The 18,417-nt window shown below is 37.6% G+C and overlaps 1 protein-coding gene across 1 annotated transcript in view; it reads left to right on the plus strand.

Annotated features, from left to right (window-relative positions):
• MTR (5-methyltetrahydrofolate-homocysteine methyltransferase) overlaps positions 1 to 17,592 on the plus strand; it is a 51,569-nt gene extending 33,977 nt beyond the window's left edge. Inside the window, exons 22-33 of the mRNA XM_075748764.1 lie at positions 199 to 299; positions 2,279 to 2,346; positions 3,218 to 3,338; positions 6,538 to 6,619; positions 7,404 to 7,502; positions 8,708 to 8,783; positions 9,965 to 10,120; positions 10,844 to 11,040; positions 13,563 to 13,763; positions 14,998 to 15,190; positions 16,004 to 16,116; positions 16,247 to 17,592. Coding sequence (XP_075604879.1) covers positions 199 to 299; positions 2,279 to 2,346; positions 3,218 to 3,338; positions 6,538 to 6,619; positions 7,404 to 7,502; positions 8,708 to 8,783; positions 9,965 to 10,120; positions 10,844 to 11,040; positions 13,563 to 13,763; positions 14,998 to 15,190; positions 16,004 to 16,116; positions 16,247 to 16,333 — 1,494 coding nt within the window. The 3' untranslated portion in view covers positions 16,334 to 17,592. The remainder of the gene's footprint in view (positions 1 to 198; positions 300 to 2,278; positions 2,347 to 3,217; positions 3,339 to 6,537; positions 6,620 to 7,403; positions 7,503 to 8,707; positions 8,784 to 9,964; positions 10,121 to 10,843; positions 11,041 to 13,562; positions 13,764 to 14,997; positions 15,191 to 16,003; positions 16,117 to 16,246) is intronic.
• Positions 17,593 to 18,417: the final 825 nt, after the last annotated feature.

An 18,417-nucleotide genomic window follows, 5' to 3' on the forward strand; every position in this document is an offset into this window, starting at 1 on the left:
TCTTGTGCAAGTTTTTATTACCTGGATCTTTTAAAATGGTTTTTAATACTGCATATATTACCTCTACTACACTTTGCAATTACTTGCACTACAGTAGGAGTCTCGATCATGGATTAGGATTGTGCTGTTGAAGGATCTGTGCAAACATACTGAGGCTTCAGAGTAATTTAACTCTTGTGTTATTTGTTCGACTTTCAGGATCCTTACCATGGTACAATAGTACTAGCAACTGTGAAAGGAGACGTGCATGATATCGGCAAGAACATTGTGGGAGTCGTTCTGGGCTGCAACAACTTCAGGTAAAGAGACTAACATTAGGTAGTTGGTCACACAGCTGTATAAGGCTAGCTAATTAATATATTAGGCTAGCTGCGGCTGTGGTGATAACAGGTAGGCATTTCTTGGGAACTGACTTCTGTTTTCCAGGTTGTGGTTGGGAACACGGATCGTACCAGCTATTACTGATAGGGAGGCAAGAGGGAGTATAGCCTCCTCCTTTAATACTTTTTTCCCTAATAAATTGGCATCTGAGGTGAATGCAGTTTAACATCAACTGAAATGTACATGAGAGCACCAATTTTTGTAATTTTTATATTTGTCAAACATAATAAGTATAATGTCTTAAACATAGAAGTATAATGTCTGGAGAAATCAGATACAACAGATGCAGTAGGCAAGACTATGTGTGGGTTGTGTGTTGTGCTGGGAAAAAGGAAGTCTCGTAAGATTCAAATGAACCTTTTAGTGTGTTTTTCAAGTTGTTAATTATGACGTTTTAAAAACTTGCTGGGGTATGTTTTTTTAAATAAGAGATCAGATTCTTGTCGTGTTTCTGAGCTTCAAAAGATAGCGCTTCAAGACAAGCCAGCTCTTTCCAGGCCTGTGCATATGCAGCAGAGTTGGCAACAGTGTTGGAATGAATGGTCACGTTTCCATCAGAGCCCTTTGTCAAATGTCGCACAAAGCAGATTCAGCTTTGTGCAACTGTCTTACTGCTCATTCTTTTAGTTTTGTTTTTGACTTGGGGCTGTAATTTGCTCTAAAAAGAGCCAAAATGATCTCTTTATTTTAAAACACAAGGGCTTGAAGCCAGTAGCAGTGCTGTGTATATACGGTATATTCTGTTTCATTATCTCTTAAAGTTCTGTCAATTGGTTTCAGGCTTTCTTGAGCTTTATTTAGACTTACTGAACTGAATCCATAGTGTTTTCTGTCACCATGAGTATGAGTGAGGCTGAATGAAGCTAGCAGGCTGGTGTGGCATGCTTGAAAAAAACCCAAAACTTTGGCAATCACTAGGGTTAATAGGAATAAAATGCTAGCAAGGGAAGTGCAGTGTCTCATTTCATAAAACGTATGCTATAATGAGACAAAAAAACCCCATAATGTGAATCATCTTATATGCCTGACATAAGATATGATGTCCACCAAACCTTTTCATGTTGTCCAAATAGCTTTGGAAATGCCACTGCTGTTGGTTAGCCCTGATAGGCAGCTAAGCACCACACAGCCATTCCCTCACTTCCACCCAGCCAACCTCAGTAGGATGGGGAAAGAAGAAAAGAGGAATAAAAGCAAGAAAAATTGTGGGTGGAGATAAAAAAATGTTTAATAAATGAAAGAGAAGTGGAAGAAGAGAGAAAGAAAAACAAGTGATGCAAAGGTACCTTCCATGCCTAGACTGATGCCTAGCCAGTTCCTGAGCAAAAGATGGCTAACTCCTGCTATACCCCTTCCTCTCCCTATTCATTGCTGAGCACGACATCATACGCCATGGAATATTTCTTTGGTTAGTTTGGGTCATCTGCCTGGTTGTGTCTACTCCCAAACTCTTGTGCACCCCCAATTTATTCCCTGAGGGGCTAGGGTGAAAAACAGAGCAGACCTTGATTCTGGACAAACACTGTTCATCAACAGTTGAAATATTAGTGTGTTATCAGCATTGTTTTGGTCACAGATCTAAAACATGGCAACATACCAGCTGCTATGGAGAAAATTAACTCTGTCTCAACCAGACTCAGTACAACCTCAAGCAATATTATTAAAAAAAAAAAAAAAAAAGCGCCTCTTATACTTGAATTTTCTTATCTACTGTATCATCTTGAACACTGATGTATTGAAAAATTTTGCCAGACCCAGAGGTATTTCCAACAGAGGTCTTGAGAAACAAAAATCTCAATTTTAACTTCAATTTTAGGTCATTTACAGTAAGAGCAATGTATTTGCCCTTTAGCAGAAATTTGACCTGTTTTTAAAAAAATCTCACTTCTTTTCACAGAGTTATTGATTTAGGTGTCATGACTCCATGTGATAAGATATTGAGAGCTGCTGTTGAGAACAAAGCAGGTATAGAGAGATTTCATTAGTACTCCTGAACTGTTTGATTTTAAACCCCACTCGCATTTTTTTTATTGCTACTCATTGCATTCCTATGCTGTCTATGATTTGGTCAGACTATCTTCAGATAAATCAACTTTTGCATTAAAAATAGTAATTATTTAGTATTTGGCACTTCGTGAAACTTAGCCCGAGGAACTGAAAACCTGTATCAAAAGGACAACTCCAAGAGATGTTTTAGTATTTGTTTTACAGATGGATAAATAGAGACTTGGAAAGGTTAAATAACTTTGTAGTGGGTCTTAAATCAGTAGAAGAACTTGGCATTCAGCCTGCCAGATCAGTGAGTGTGAAATCAGGAATGAATTGTTGTAATAAATAACGAACTTTCTGAAACAAGTTACAGTTGCTTTGAAACAGTCTATTGCATCTTGGAAAAGATGAATTGTGTGGAACATAGGTGGTGAAGTTCAAAAGTGTTTGCTGTTTCTAAGAGCAGGGCTTAAAATTATTTTGTCTTATTTCCCTCCTCAGTGCCAGCCACACTTATGAGGTTTGGAGCTTACTAATCAGAAGTACTGTATACTTATTGCTGAAACTAGAGTAGTAGGTGTTCAGCAGCTGTGAAGACTATTTGATTCCAAATCCCCAGTTTAGGATACTTCTCTCTTTCATTCTTAGAAAGCTTTCTCTTTCTGATTAGGTCAAACCTCGCTTCTAGACTAGCAACTACCCTGCTTTTTATGTCACTATTTTCTATCTATCTGATGCATGAAGCTGTCTGATATATGAAAGAAATGCTTTCTGTAATAATTTCTATGTCTTTTTAGAGTGCATTTGCTAAACCTTTTGTGTATATGTGTTTGTAAATTTGCAATAGATATAATTGGCCTATCTGGTCTCATCACCCCTTCTTTGGATGAAATGATTTTTGTCGCCAAGGAAATGGAGAGATTGGCAATAAAGATTCCTTTGCTGATTGGAGGAGCAACTACTTCTAAGTAAGATATCTCAGTTGGGAATGTGGGGAATGTGTATGAAAATAGTGTTAACCAGGGAAAAGAAATTTTGTAGCTGTTTCTCTCTCCTTTTTCCTCATTTCCCCCCAACACACATACTGGTATGTGTATACTTAAGACTGAATGTTATTTCTTATATCAGAAGTCCTAGAATATAGAGGTAAAATGTAATTGGGACACAACAAGTAATGGACATCTTAAACGTTTCATTTTTGTTATGTATTTTGCAAGTCCATATTTTGCAAGTCCATATATTGCAGGCTGATAGGGATAAATTCTGGCTGCTTGCCTTGAAGTAGTCACCATTTTGCTTTTGATAGACTGAGCTTTTCTGTTGAAATCTTGTTCTCTTAGATCCATTCAAATGAAATAATACAGCTGCTATGATGTCCTGAAGACCAGTGTTGACAGCTCACTGACACCTAGTATTAACATTACCACAGAGGTGTTTTAGGCATGTGTAATGGCCTTGGGTCACGCTTTGATAACTGGTTTATGTACAAATGTTTGAGTAGGTGACAGCTCAGAAGACTGCAGAGATCGTTTCTTGCAGAACTAGAAGCTGCTAGCAGCATTGCTTTCTTTATCAGAGCAGCACATATTCTAGCAGAACCATTAGCTCTATGTATTCTGTATTTTTAGCCTTAGCAAATCGTCCCATCATTTGACAGACAGTGAAGAGTAGGATCACTACCTGTCTTTATTGGTCCTGCAGTTATAATGCAAGGTTAAGTGTATCCTTTTTCTTCTTCTCCATATAAGTCTCTTTTCCTATGGCTTTGATACTGAGATCAAACTTGAAGGGTTTTTCTTAAAAAAACAAGAGAGGGGGGGAAAAAAAAAAAAGGCTTTGTTCTAAGCAGAGGTCTTAGGAGAGCCCTTTCTTCAGATCATTTTAATGTTTGTACACAGGGCATTGTGGCCTAATAATTGATGTCAAATAACTAGCATCAAACAATTTTGTAGAATTTATTTAGAAATGAATGTAGCCAACAGCAAGGCAGCACTAGTTTTATCCTTGAATATGGAAATTATTGAAGAATATATGTATAATTTTGTGTACATAAATAACAATTTTATTCATGTGAACTGTATGTAAATATATTCTTATGCATATGCCCAGACACGTACAATTTCTATAAAATAAGTAAACATATTCTTTATGAAAGACTGGATTGCTAATATATATTTAAATTTACTTCCACAATCTTAAGTTTAACCTCACATGTGCATTCTGGAAGGCTGTGCAGATGTCAGAGGTTGCTATTGAAAAAACATCTGCACTTTTTCTTTGTAATAAGTAGACATTTTTATCTGGAATAAGGAGGCCAAAACTACTTGGAAGGATGGAAAGTGAGGTTAATTTGCAAGAGAGACAAGCTGGATTTTGTCTACAGAATTTACATAATAGAGTTTCTTCATTACTTACAATAATGATGAAATTTGCATTCTTACTGTACTGCTTTACTAAAGTCAGATGCTGACAAATAATGGTGATAGTTTTGTTGTGGTAATGTTCATTTTTTAAAAATATAAAAAATAGTATGTATTAGTTGCTATGATGCCATTGTAGGACCATGCCCTGTTTGTTTCCTTTGTTCCTATCAAAATAGAAGATACAATATCTTTTTTTTAAAAAATAGCACTGCAAAGATCAAAAGCGTGTTGCCTAGAAGCAAATTAAGATGATCCTGGACCGTTGGTTACACAGCTGTGTTGCGCAGTCATCAGTAACCTCTTCACCTGAGGTTTCCCACAGTGGAGTTTCAGGCTCTAAATCCCATGGGATAGTTTATTTGAGTGGTATGGCACTTGTAACAGCTTGAGCTGGGTGCCTTTGCAGAGGGACCCTGAACAAAGAAATTCCTGAGCAATTATACCCTTACAGTCTAAGTTCCCCTCCCCTCATGCGACAGTTCAGACCAATAGTGATATTAGGGCCTATGGTCTTCACCTTCTTCACTGGGTCCTTCCTTTGTCTCTAGGTGGGCTGCTTCTTATCTCTAGGGTTGCCACTTCTGCTGATGGTTGTAAACCAGCTTTGGGGCCTTCTTTTACTTAACTAGGAAAAGGTTCAGCAAAAATTCAATATATCTAGGTGCAAGTTCATTGCTTTGGCCTACAGTTCTGGCAAATTTAGCCACTTACGCTAAGGTAGTTATGCCAATGCTTATGCTAAGCTTGACAACTAGCATTTCCCAACACCTCCATGGCCGAGTGCTCTAAATATTTGACAGAACTCGAAGAAAAAGGAGATCTTATCTTTGCTGTGGAAAATCACTTCCTGAGTTCTAATTTAATTTAAAAAATGGTGTTTGACCTCAGTGTTCAAGAGAGTAAACTGAGCTTTGGCCTGCAAGGTCTTCATTCCTGCACTTGCTCGCACAGTTTGCCAGGACTCTGAGCAGCAGGGGTAGCCAGCTGCACTTCACGTGATAGCTTTGGCCTCAGTTTAGGACTCCAAACTTCAATTTGATCAACACAGTACTGTAATATAGAAGTGATTCTTCATTATATGCTGAAGTATTTCCATGAGGACTGCAATGTGAGTAAATGCTAAATAGTTGGATGAATTTAGAGAGTTTTGTGTGAATGACTTAGCTGACCAAGCAGGTGCGAGTTTGTAATATTTATTGACCACTGGCAGAATTCCTTCCTCAGGTGAGTAGAGAGCTTGTGCCTCCAGTTTTGAAGTAGAGCATGGTAGAATTGGAATAATCATCACTGAAATATGTTAATGCTAATCCATAGACTCAGAAGTGAGCATGTGGGAGGGGAAAATATAAGACGAGCAAAAAAAATTAAGAGAAAATTGTTAGATTTCATAGGCTTAGTTTGGAACATTCTCAGTGAAATTTTCTGAGACTCAAACTAATAAGTTGCTGATTTTTAGTCAGCTGGTAAGACAGTGGGGGAATGTGAGTTGGCACATTATTTATGAAGCATTCTGATACTCTCTGAAGAAAAATGTTTATGTACCTATTACTAAAATCTGTGTTTAATCATCCATGCATAGCAGATGGATGAATTGCTTTCTTCTTTTGAAGTTCTGGTCTATGCATTAAGTCAGGATTTATTTCGCTGGGGGTTTTGTCTGGGAGTTTTGGGTTTGGTTTTTTTTTTCTTGTTGTTTTTAGTTTGTTTCAGTTGTGAAATGCTCACTCTTTCTTTTTCATTTAAGAACGCACACAGCTGTTAAAATTGCCCCACGATATAGTGCACCTGTAATTCATGTCCTGGATGCATCCAAGAGTGTTGTGGTTGTAAGTTCTAAATTACAGTTTCTCATCCATGCAAAAATATATGCCCTGTTTTTCTGTTGTGCCTCTCATCCTTTCCTCTAAGGCTTAATGCTATGGCAGAAAATTGAAGAGGCACAAAAGACACCAGTTTCTAGACTACTATTGCTTCACTTATTTTTTTGCTGCCATGTGGTTTTCTCATCTGAGTTGAATGATTGTCACTGGATACCTTTATTTAAATGCCCATTTCTCTAGTGAGAGTGACATGATTAATTCTGAATCCTTGACTGTAGTTTTGAGATGTTTTATAGTGAAGAGCGATAGAGTTAGATGTGATCTGCTAGTCTCTCTATTTTTGGATGTATTTCTGAAGTTAGTGATATGGCAACATTAGTACTATGAAACATCTGGCTAGAGTTTTCTGGGATGGATGATCTCTCTATCAGACAAATGGGTAGCCTTAACTGGCAATACCTGCTGGAAAGAAGTAGACCAAGCTGTGTGGTGTTTCTACAACTATTCAGTCCCTAAACTCTTGGAGTATTCTTCTCTCAGATCTTTCCAGAGCCAAACTTGGCTCTGCTAATATTACCTGTGTAGTAGGGCACTACTCTCACTTATAATCATAGTCTTAAATATGTTTTGAACTTAGCTTGCAAAGTAGTGATAATGCTTGGTTTAGTGTTGTCAAGTGTAATTGGAGACAAGAGTTTGAAAGACAGATAGCTTAGTCTGAAGTTCATACCCTGTCCTTACTATAGTACGTTACAGTATGTCATTAGTGCTTTCTCTTTACTTTTTTCAGTGCTCCCAGCTCTTAGACGAAAGTGTAAAGGATGATTTCTTTGAAGAAATATTAGAGGAATATGAAGAAATTAGACAAGAACATTATGAGTCTCTCAAGGTACAAATTTAATTGCTTTAGTTTCTTGTGTGAAGTGGTTAGTACTTGCCTCATTACTAACTCTTAGTTTCAGCTCCTTATGAAGACCTTCAGGTATATTTGTGCTGATTTAAAACATGCAGTAGAACTGATGGAAAACTTCCAGAAGTCCTTATGAAATCAAACTTTCTAACCTATAAGAGAAAATTCTGTATGAGTCTAACACATGCTCAACAAATTTTTGATTGTCCTCAATGGGCAATCAGTGGAATCTAGGACATCTCCATGGAGCTGGCAGCCATGTCAACTTAACCAACCTACAGGAGCCCAATGTTCTCCTGGAGCATTAGCTGGAAACAAGGAGCTATACTGGGGTAGTTAAAATGGCACTAGTTGCTTTTGCTGGTATTAAGCCACACTTGATTAGTATTTTCCAGATGTGTTCATATTGTTTAGGTTAGGGATCTGAGCAGTCTAAAAATAGAGACCTGACGATGCCATTTTAGGAAAGTGAAGAGAAGGAAGCGTTGAAATGTGGAGATGGACTGTGCAAATTAACAAGAAACAAATAGCGTAGGACTCCTCTGAGGCTGTCTTTGTAAATAAACAGAAGCAAGCTGAAAGTCATCTGGCTCTTACTTCATCTCTTGATAAAGAAAGATAAAGCTTGAGCCCTCCTGCTGAGGACATTTGGGTTGATGAAGTTTAAGACTGTCTTTACACAGGGAACCAGTCCACTAAGCTGAGATCAGTGAGTGCAACACACCCCTTTAAGCAGAGGTCAGCAGTGAATTCACAGGCCTTACTGAAGTTGCTGTAAATTTCCTGTGCTGTTCAGAAGAGCCAGTAATTTGCTCAGAGGCATGCTGCAGTCACTGGTGGTGGTGTCACTGCAGTCCTAAGCTTTTTGCAGGCAGTAGGAGAATATCTTGCTGTACCTATATCTTCATGCATTTTGAAGTAATAAAGGAACTTCTGGTGTAGTTCAGAGGACCTAGAAATCTCATAGGCCAGTTTCATTAGAAGTATAGAGGAAAAAATAACGGTATGGTTGTGATGTAATCTTACTATACACTTGTGAACTGGGAGTTGGTGGAACTGAAATTGTCTGTTACAAGATTTGTCCTGAAGACTATTTTGAGTAAAACTCTACCACCAAATCAATAGTTCAAGTTTGTCTGTCTGAAAGATGGCTGGCTTTATGCAATTAACCTTTATCCATCCAGGAAAGAAGATACTTGTCTCTACAGCAAGCTAGAAGAAAAGGTTTCCATAATGACTGGTTATCAGGCCACAAACCAGGTCAGTTTAAATGTTGTTGTTGCTGTGCAATTTTATTTTATGTATTTATTTAATATATATTTTTAATTAGGTTATGCTTCATTAAACTTCAGGGTATAGCAGTGTAACAACTTCAGTAAATTGATGTCCATCTGAGCAGAGATTGTTTTTGCATAAATTTGAGCATCCTGTTTCTGCTTTGTATTTTTCGCAATATATTTAAAAAACCTAATTAATAGTTAATAAAAAAATTGGGAAAAAATCCTAAAACAATGAGTTACCCATAACATCATATAATCAAAGGTAAGTCTAATGTTTGCTTTGCAAAATAATGTTGGACTGGCTCATTGTATTGCAAAGCTTACTGTGCCATATTTAGGGAAAACATGTTGTGATGTGGCATTTATATCAAATTCCTCCTTACTCTTTTTCCTGCCCTTGCCCCATCAGTTTCTGTACGAGTTTGTTTTGATTTTTTTTTAGAGACTAGCAGTATAAACAGCGTTCAATGAGAAGTTGCATCCTGCAGTGACAGTAACACTTCACTGCTTTCTGTCATTTCCTTTACAAGACTCAACAAGATGCTAATTTTCAATAGCTCATCTTAATAAAGGTTGTGTTATAAAGTATCGAACGGCACAGACAAAAGAAGTGCAAAGCTTGTGGCTACATCATAACATAGATCTATCTCACTTTTTCACTTGTGCACATGCATCTGAACAAGTGTGTGGTGGTTGCAAAAGTTTTTATAAATTACATATTATTTACAGAACTGTTCTGCAGTATCATAGCACATAATATGTCTGTGTATAGAAAGGGGGATTTATAAATAATGAAAGGTGTATGCCCATAAAATACGTTAAGTACTTAAAAGTTGTGTAGGGTTTTTTTAATCTTCTCTTTTGGCCAATGAAATAAGTTCAGCAGTCCAACAGCTTATAAGTGTTGATTTATATGAAAGAACAGAAGGCCTTAAATTTTCTATTTCAATTTTATATTCCTTTTATACTTTCTTTTTATCACATTATAACTGTAGAGTATGGTATGACTTGGGAATGATATGACAGTGAGAATTCTAAGGCAGTTACTTTGGAAGAGGTCATTTGCAGTGGTGGAGGCTGGTGAGCGTCAGTTATGCTGCACGTGCAAGAGCAATATTAAATTATTTTCATCATGTCAGATTCTACTTCTGATTCCTACAGTTAAACCAAAGTTCATCGGCACAAAAGTCTTTGAAGATTATGACCTGAAGAGGCTAGTAGAATACATTGACTGGAAGCCTTTCTTTGATGTCTGGCAACTTAGGGGAAAGTATCCCAACCGGGGTTTCCCTAAAGTCTTTAATGATAAAACTGTAGGTGAGTATTGAAATTGCATTTACTTCATGTAAATAATGTAAATGCCATGCTGCATTACAATTCTGAATATTTTAAATACGTAAGAATAGTGAAAATACATGGAAACGTAGTGTCACTGAAATAATTTGTTTAGTGGAAACCTAGTGTCACTTTGTTTAAAGCAACACTTAGTGAACCAGGTGTTGGTATGTGAGGCTGAAAAGTAAATGGGGAAAAGTGCTCAATCATCTTATTTAGAATTGACCTGCCAAAACCACTGCTGCCAGAAAATGGCAGCAGAGCACTTAATGTGTCTGTGTCGCCATTGTGGGTGAAGATGGCAAAAGGCCTCTGGCTCCTTTTGAAACTGTTCAATGGGCCTTGAAATACATGATGAAAATGTAAGGGTGACACTGAAATCAATATTCTGGATCTGCTGCGCTGTGGTAATGTAGGCGCACACACATGTTCTCTGTTGTTTATTTTATTCTGCATCCTGTGCCTCTACTAGAATGGTGCTGGCTGAAACTTTTTTTCCCTGCAAGATACATGTTGTTACAGCCATATAGACATAATCACGCTGCTAGCTCTCTGCTGTAGCTGACAGATTGTTGCAGTCATCAGAGAATTACGTGGAAAATAAATCAATCTTCAGCAATTCTTAAACCCATTTAGCCAGTTGTGAAAGGGTTCAGTTGTTTTGGTGGGGTTTTTTTGTTTGTTTTTTTTTTTTTTTTTAAATAGGTGAAGAAGCGAAGAGAGTTTATAATGATGCTCAAAATCTACTGGATATGTTGATTAATCAAAAGAAGTTACAAGCCAGAGGTGTGGTTGGGTTCTGGCCAGCTCAAAGCGTTGAAGACGATATCCATTTATATGCTGTAGAAGAGGCAGTGGGATCTTCGGAACCAATAGCAAAATTTTATGGCTTGAGGCAACAGGTAGAATGACAGAACGTTTGTTAAAGGTTTTGGGTTTTTTTTTTTTCTGAATTATAAGAATGTAATAGAAGTGCCCTGTTAAAATCTGTGCTGAAAATGGTGGTCGTAATCTGTCTGCAGCCGTTGTCCTGACATTTCTTTCAGTAATAACAGGATCTTGTCATTGATGACCCAGGCATTTGTAGTATTTTGCATTGTAGTAGTTGTACAAAATGCTGTGTAGATTTGACGTTGTCAGATATGAAGTGCATTTTCTGTCTTCATTTTAATATTTAAGACTCTGCTGTATAGATTCATCACATGAATTTAGCGCACATCCTGTACGCTAAATTAGAACCTAATGAACCTTAATTCTATATCCCTGGATTCTGTCTAAGATGAAAAATTCTACTTGAGTGTGTAAAAGTTTAAAAACAGTTAAAATTAAAATACCTGGAAAATAAAGCTCAATGGAGATAAGTGGTTTTGATAGTCTTAATTTTCATGTAAAAATCCCCATATGAAGAGGCAGTTTAGAATTAGTTAGTTGGCTGCTAATTCTGATTGAGAGAAGCATTATTTTAAGTATTCATGTTTGAATCACGCTTCCCTAGATTTGCATTTATTTTGATAGATTGAACGTTTTCAAGATATTCTGCCTTTCCTTCTTCCCTACCTTCTGACTCAGCTTCTATTCAGAGTCATCACACACAGCAGAAACAAATTTAACAAATACCGAAATTTCTGGGGCACGGTATTCTACGAGGACAGTCCTGTGCCTGTACTAAGGCACCGACTGTATTGCAGAACTGTACTAAGAAATACATGACATCAAGTTTATCTGTCCCAGTTTGCTGGAATAGATTATGTATTACATGGATCTAGTGTATCTTGACACTCATATAAATATATATATGAGAGAGATATATATATAAATGGCAGATGTTTATATAAACTGCTCTCACAAGCAATCAGGGAGGACTGTTCCAGGGCCTTACTACCTCATTAAACATTTTGGTATCCCATATAAATCAAGTTTATTACAGTTTCTTTTCCTGGCCTTTTCCCAGGGTTCTCCCAAGGACAATATCTGATTTGATGATATTCTTATTAATGGTTTCACTATTGGAATATTGTTATTTTCCTTAGTCTTTTTGTCTTTGTATATTCCATATTTATTCAGGCTTTTCTCAAAGGTTAAGGCCATGAAACTCCGTGCTACTGTTCTTCTGGACTTCACGTACTTTCACTGCATTTCTTTCAAGCTGGTGTGCATAGCAGAGGCTTTACCAGAGGAGAGTAGAACAGAATAATTATTTCCTGTTTCTTATATAGAATGTTCCTTTCAGTACAGAGTTCTCCCCATGATGTTGGCACTATTAAGGATGTGATGTAAATCTAAAAGTTGGAGATGCATTTAGAGTTTTCCTTAACTGTGTAATCATTACAAAAGAACCTTAAATTCAACATAGATTTAACCTGTGTGGAAAAAGGATATTCAGTTTTATGGTACTTTCTGTAACCTAGTAGCTTATAGAAACTAGGCAAGCAGTTGACCATTTCTCCTTGTTTTTCAAGGGGGTGGAGTGTGTGGTGTTTTGTTCAGTTTTTAAACTGCAGTTGGGAGCGGGTGGAAAGCATTCTTAAAGTACTGTCATAGAATAAGAAAACTTGGAGAGGAATTGTCAGCCAAGTGATAGCCATGAAATAACTTTTTTCTCTCTCTGTAAGTTGGGTAGATTTACAAGAGCTGTGCCATTTTTTAAATAGCAGTCATGTTCCCACAATGAACACGCTGATATGATCCACAACTGTAAAACTTTTTGCTAGGTGCTATGGCCGGCATTCAGTCACCTCTTTCTATTCCCTTTTTTTCCATTTTGGAAAAGGATCCACTGAGCAGGATATTTCCTATTTGTGTAAACCCACTCGAACCTTGCTTGGGATTCAACTTTTCAGTAGCGATAGATGCATTTTGTTTGTGTTTGCACATGGTTAGTGTAAGCCTGCATAGTTTGTAGCATAAGAAACTACGGTTGTTTATAAACTCTCACAGACATTCTAAAATGGGAGTTGCTGAAGAATTTTGCAGTTTGCATAACTGGGATGCAAACCATGAACCGTCAACCATCAGTTTTGGTAACAAAAGTGGAATCTGAGTGCTAGAGATGAAAAATTCCTCCTTTTACCCACTGGTTCGCACAAGAGTGTTCCTTCTTTTGCAATAATTTGTCTGCAGAATAAGCTGTTATATCTTGCTAGCTGTAAATAGAAGCAAAACATCTCTCTATATGCATCCAGTACAGCATCTCTCTCCTTTGACATTTTGTTCCTGAGTGATCCAAACACCCTCAGAGTAAGAGAGGGTTTTTTTCTTCTAATTTGAGTACAAGAAAGCCATCATGGCTCAAAGACTAGTTAGGTGTTTGCCAGAAATGCCTTAAGCCCTTTAGTGTTAATACTGGTCTTCAGATTAATAGTGCACTAACACTTAATACATTTTTAAAATGTTCTGATTTATTGCACTTTTTTTGTTACCTTAGGCTGAAAAGGACTCTGCCTGCACAGATCCATATTACTGCCTCTCTGACTTCATAGCACCACTGGATTCTGGCATTCGTGACTACTTAGGCCTGTTTGCTGTAGCCTGCTTTGGAGTAGATGAGTTATGCAATGAATTTAGGAAACAGGATGATGAATACAACATCATAATGGTAAAGGCTCTTGGTGATCGGTTGGCAGAGGTATGAGGTTTTATCACTTGTTTCCATGCAAATTTTCTGACTGTGTACTAGATTTGCTTGACAGGTTGCGGTTTCAAGTTTTAGCATAACCTTAGACTGTTGCCAGTAATGTATGCTCTGCATTAAATCAGAAAATGAACTGGCTTTACTAAAACTATCTTGAGAGGAGAGTCCTCTTCTGAGCCAGAGGGGACTCCGATGTCCATATCTTCCAGCTGCAAAAGCATCTCTGAGTTCTTGATGAAGGTTTTGATGATTGATAGAATTTCATAGTTTTGAAAACTACAAATGTTTAAAAAGATCTATCTTTAAATCTTTTATCTACACAAGAATGTGTTGGACCCAGGCGTGACCTACCGATTCTATTCTTGAATAGCAGCAGACGTGCCTTCTGCTGTAATGGTGACCATGCAGATGTATGCAGGGTACTAGTCTTTTGACTTCACGTGTCTTAGGCTTAGATAGACATGCTCTTAGAGCTCTAACTGAAGCAATTTAGAAAATGTCATCCCTTCCCTCCCACCCCTCTTTCCCCACCTGCCTACCCTCATGCTTACACCTAAGTAACCATGTTAAAACTTACAGCAACGTCAGCGCAATGCAAATGGGGTTAGCTCTAGTCGTGTATTTCAAGCTGTAAGAGTTCCAGAAATTATTAGATGCCATTTAAAGATACTTACTGAAGTGGAAATTTCTCCTGAAGGCAACCATTGCTGGCAAAATAGTGAGAGCTGTAAGAGCAGTTAAAAGCTGTTGCTCACTTTCAGCTAGAGGAAAGGTCCTGTCCTAAAAATTGCAGTGGCGCTTGCTTACATCTCACACTAGCATGGATGCAAGAACGATGTAGCCTTCCATAGCTAGACCTGGACGGTCAAGACCTAATGACTTCAGTGCTATAATGATGTATTGCTACCACAGGCTAATGAACCTCATCTTTTCTGGTTACTTGTCCACATCTTTACCTCTTTGAGTACATAGGATTTTAAAGCAGGACAACTGAAAAAAACACCATCTACCAATAAGAGACAAAACTAAAATACTTGAATTAGCAAAATAAATCTTGTATGTGAATTTTAATGCTACCAGATTTCTGACCTACGATAAGAGCCCCCTTAAAAATTAAAATGGGAACGGGGAGAAAGCCTCTATCATTGTTTGTCTTCATCAAATAGCTGTTGCATCAGTCTGCACAAATTAAAAAAAAACAATAAAAACCTTTGCATTCTATTCCAAGGCATTTGCTGAGGAGCTCCATGAAAGGGTTCGAAGGGAATTCTGGGCTTACTGTAGTACTGAGCAGCTAGATCTCTCTGACCTTCGCAGAATTAAATATCAGGGAATTCGCCCTGCCCCTGGATATCCAAGCCAGCCTGACCATACAGAAAAACTCACCATGTGGAAACTTGCAAACATTGAGGAAACAACAGGTACCTCTCTCTGCTTTACTATGTTTCTTAAACTGTTTTGATGCGAATGAAAGATTGAAATGTCAACAAAACAGCAAACTGGATGGTGCAGAGCTACGTTAAAAAAAACCACAAAACGCAAACAAAAGCCCCCTAACAACAACAAAAAAACAAACCTGAACTGAAGCCGTTCTGGGAATTGCTGTCTTCCTGGAATTGCTGTCTTTCCCTTTTCATTGCCATTTTTATTTTGCCTCATTCAAGAAAAAATTTGCAAAATACTGCCAGTGATTTTTGTGCAGGAGTTGTGTCCCTAATTAGTAGATTGCATGCAAACAGGATTCTGCTGCACAGAGAAAAATTCTAGCATCCTTATGGTTGCAAGAAGACATTCCAGGAAAAAAGCCAGTTCAGCAGTATATTTCCTGGTCCACAGAAACCTTGAGATAGTTACTATTAAAAAAAGGAATGGATTCCATTTGTTTTCCTCTGCTATTTCACATGTCAGACAATTCACTGCTACTACCACAATTCCAGAAATACCCTCCCATTATTCAGAACCTCTAGTTAGCCATTTCATTCACCAAAATATCTAAGTTTTTTCCTTCAAACTGTACAGTTACCCTATAGTAATACAGTAATGAAAGTCTGCAATATATTTAAAGCTATGTGTATTTTTTAATAGATAAGAAGCAGAAAATGGTTTTGGTTTTAGTTTATCTGAAAGCTTTTTGGGTTTTGAGTTTGCCTGAAGCTGCCCAGCAAAAAAAAAGGCTCTGACTTTATGCTTATCATTAATTCAGAGAGTAAGAAAATTTTCATTCTCTTTTGCAGGGATTGGTTTAACTGAATCACTAGCAATGATACCTGCTTCTGCAGTTTCTGGCCTCTACTTTTCCAGTCCCAAATCCAAATATTTTGCTGTTGGCAAGATCTGTAAAGATCAGGTAACTTGGACTGTCCATTGTGGTAATGTTACAGCATTCAAAAATACCTTATAAGCAGATGTTCCAAAATATGTAAACAGTAAAAGCTGGAGTGTCCAAATCTTCATCATGTTTTGTGGTCCCTTTGCAGGTTGAAGATTATGCACGGAGAAAAAATTTGTCTGTGGCAGAGGTAGAGAAATGGCTGGGACCCATTTTGGGATATGATACTGAATAACTGTGACACTTGTGGGTGAACATTTTCTTTTGATGGCCTATTTGCCAGAAGGAACAAGAAAATCCAATGAGAAAATCCTTCCCACTGAAAACAGCTTTCTTCCATCCATCCCAACAGCTTGTCTGATTGGTTTTAAATTTTGATCAAGGAACTTATACTTCAAATCTGCCCTGTGCTCTTGGCTTGGGACCGTGAATGCATTGTAGATTTCTTAGTCATAGCAACATGCTTTTATTTATTTCTTGCATAAATACTCTAGCTGAGCAGCTATATGCAGGGTTAGATGTGGAAGCTGCAAAGCCCTCCTGTCCTCAGGAAGGTTTTGAAATGAGGGGCAAGAATTTCTGTCTCATTGGCTGCGGATATACATAGAACAGAATTTGACTTCTGTTATTTTAATGTGTTTTGGCAAGTCCAGGTACAGAAATATGATGTGATTTTTCTGTAAGGTGAGCAAAGGTTTTACACTGATCAAGAACAACTGAAGTACAACAGATCTCCTTTTTTAAAACCTGTCTGTTCCATATTTAGGTCTTGTGATTGGGAACGTATGTTGTTCTCTCAGGTTTTAAAATTATTTTGTGATGATGAGTGTAGATAGGAGTATCAAAATAATACAATGTGCTGGAGCAATGTTAGAGATGCTGTATTATGACAGAACGTGAACTGGGATGACTGAGCCCATGCGGTTGTCCATCTCATGCTGCTTCTTCCTTTCTGCAAGCCACAATCTGTTTCTACTCTGTATAAGGGTAATGGCACTTCCTACCTTACAGCTGTGTTGTGAGGCTTAATTCGTATTTAAACAGTCTTTTGTATGTGAAAAGTATGAGAGAAGCATAATTGTTACTCCAGACAGAAAGTTTGGAGCTGACTTCAGTGTTTTACAAACTCTTTAAGCTTGCAGGTACCTGGATTTTAAAAGCAAATCGTAGCAATACTATCATAAGTAATGCAGTTAATACTGTAGGCTTGTTCTTCAGATTTAACACTGAGCTAATTGTTCATAGCTTTTAATAATCTTTGAAAAGTGCCTCAGGTATTATTTAAATGCTAATTTAGTCAAATATTATGACAGAAACCCCTCATTTTTCTGGTCTCTAATTGTAAAGAAAAGACCAATATTATAAAGAGAATGTTCTTTTAAATAGTTTATCTGTAATCTATTAATAGCTGTATAATTTTTGTAATGTCATCAACTGACTTGATGCTAAAAGAATAATCTTGTATCAACAGTTTAATAAAGGTTAAGCTGTCAATGGTGTTATCCTATTAGAATCCTTTAAATGGAAACAATAAAATGTGTCTGAACAGATAATGTCAAAATTAATATGCACATTGTTCCGGGAATCTGAAAGCATAAAGGCTGCTATGGGCTTTTTAAAGTAGTTGAGTAAGTGTGTTCTTAACCGAATGTTTTAGTATGTCTCATCCTTTAATGACTTACAAAAATAATTTCTACATGGATTTCCCCCGCCACACACGCAGGAAGGGACTTGAGGCATGTCCTTGTTGATCGGCTGATTCTTGTTGCTGGAATGGTTCCTCAGTAGAATGCTCTTTTTAGATTGCCAAAAACTGAGGTACTGGAGCAGGTTGCCCAGAGGGGTTGTGGATGCCCCATCCCTGGAAGTGTTTAAGACCAGGTTGGATGAGGCTTTGGGCAACCTGGTCTAGTGGAGGGTGTCCCTGCCCGCAGCAGGGGGATTGGAACTAGATGATCTTTAAGGTCTCTTCCAACCCAAACCATTCTATGGTTCTATGAAAACCAGTGAAAACATTCTTCATATAAAGGAAAATTTGTTCCTGAAATATGTAGCCTATAAAAATTGAAATCCTCTTTGCTTTCTTTTTGATACTTGCACATCTGCAAATCAATTTAATGCTTGGAATATCTCCCCTCCACCACTCTTCCATATTATTATTTGGAAGCAGAGTGCCATATTAGTCTGAAACTGTGACCGTGTAAATGAGGTCAAAGTTTGACTGGTACAGCTTGGTTCCTTTACGTATTTATTTCGCCGAAATCAACCACACAGTTCAACGCGTACAGCTTTGGCACAGTCAGACCACCAGAGCTGCAT

The sequence above is a fragment of the Balearica regulorum genome, chromosome 3 (assembly GCF_011004875.1).
Source record: "Balearica regulorum gibbericeps isolate bBalReg1 chromosome 3, bBalReg1.pri, whole genome shotgun sequence".
NCBI lineage: Eukaryota > Metazoa > Chordata > Aves > Gruiformes > Gruidae > Balearica > Balearica regulorum.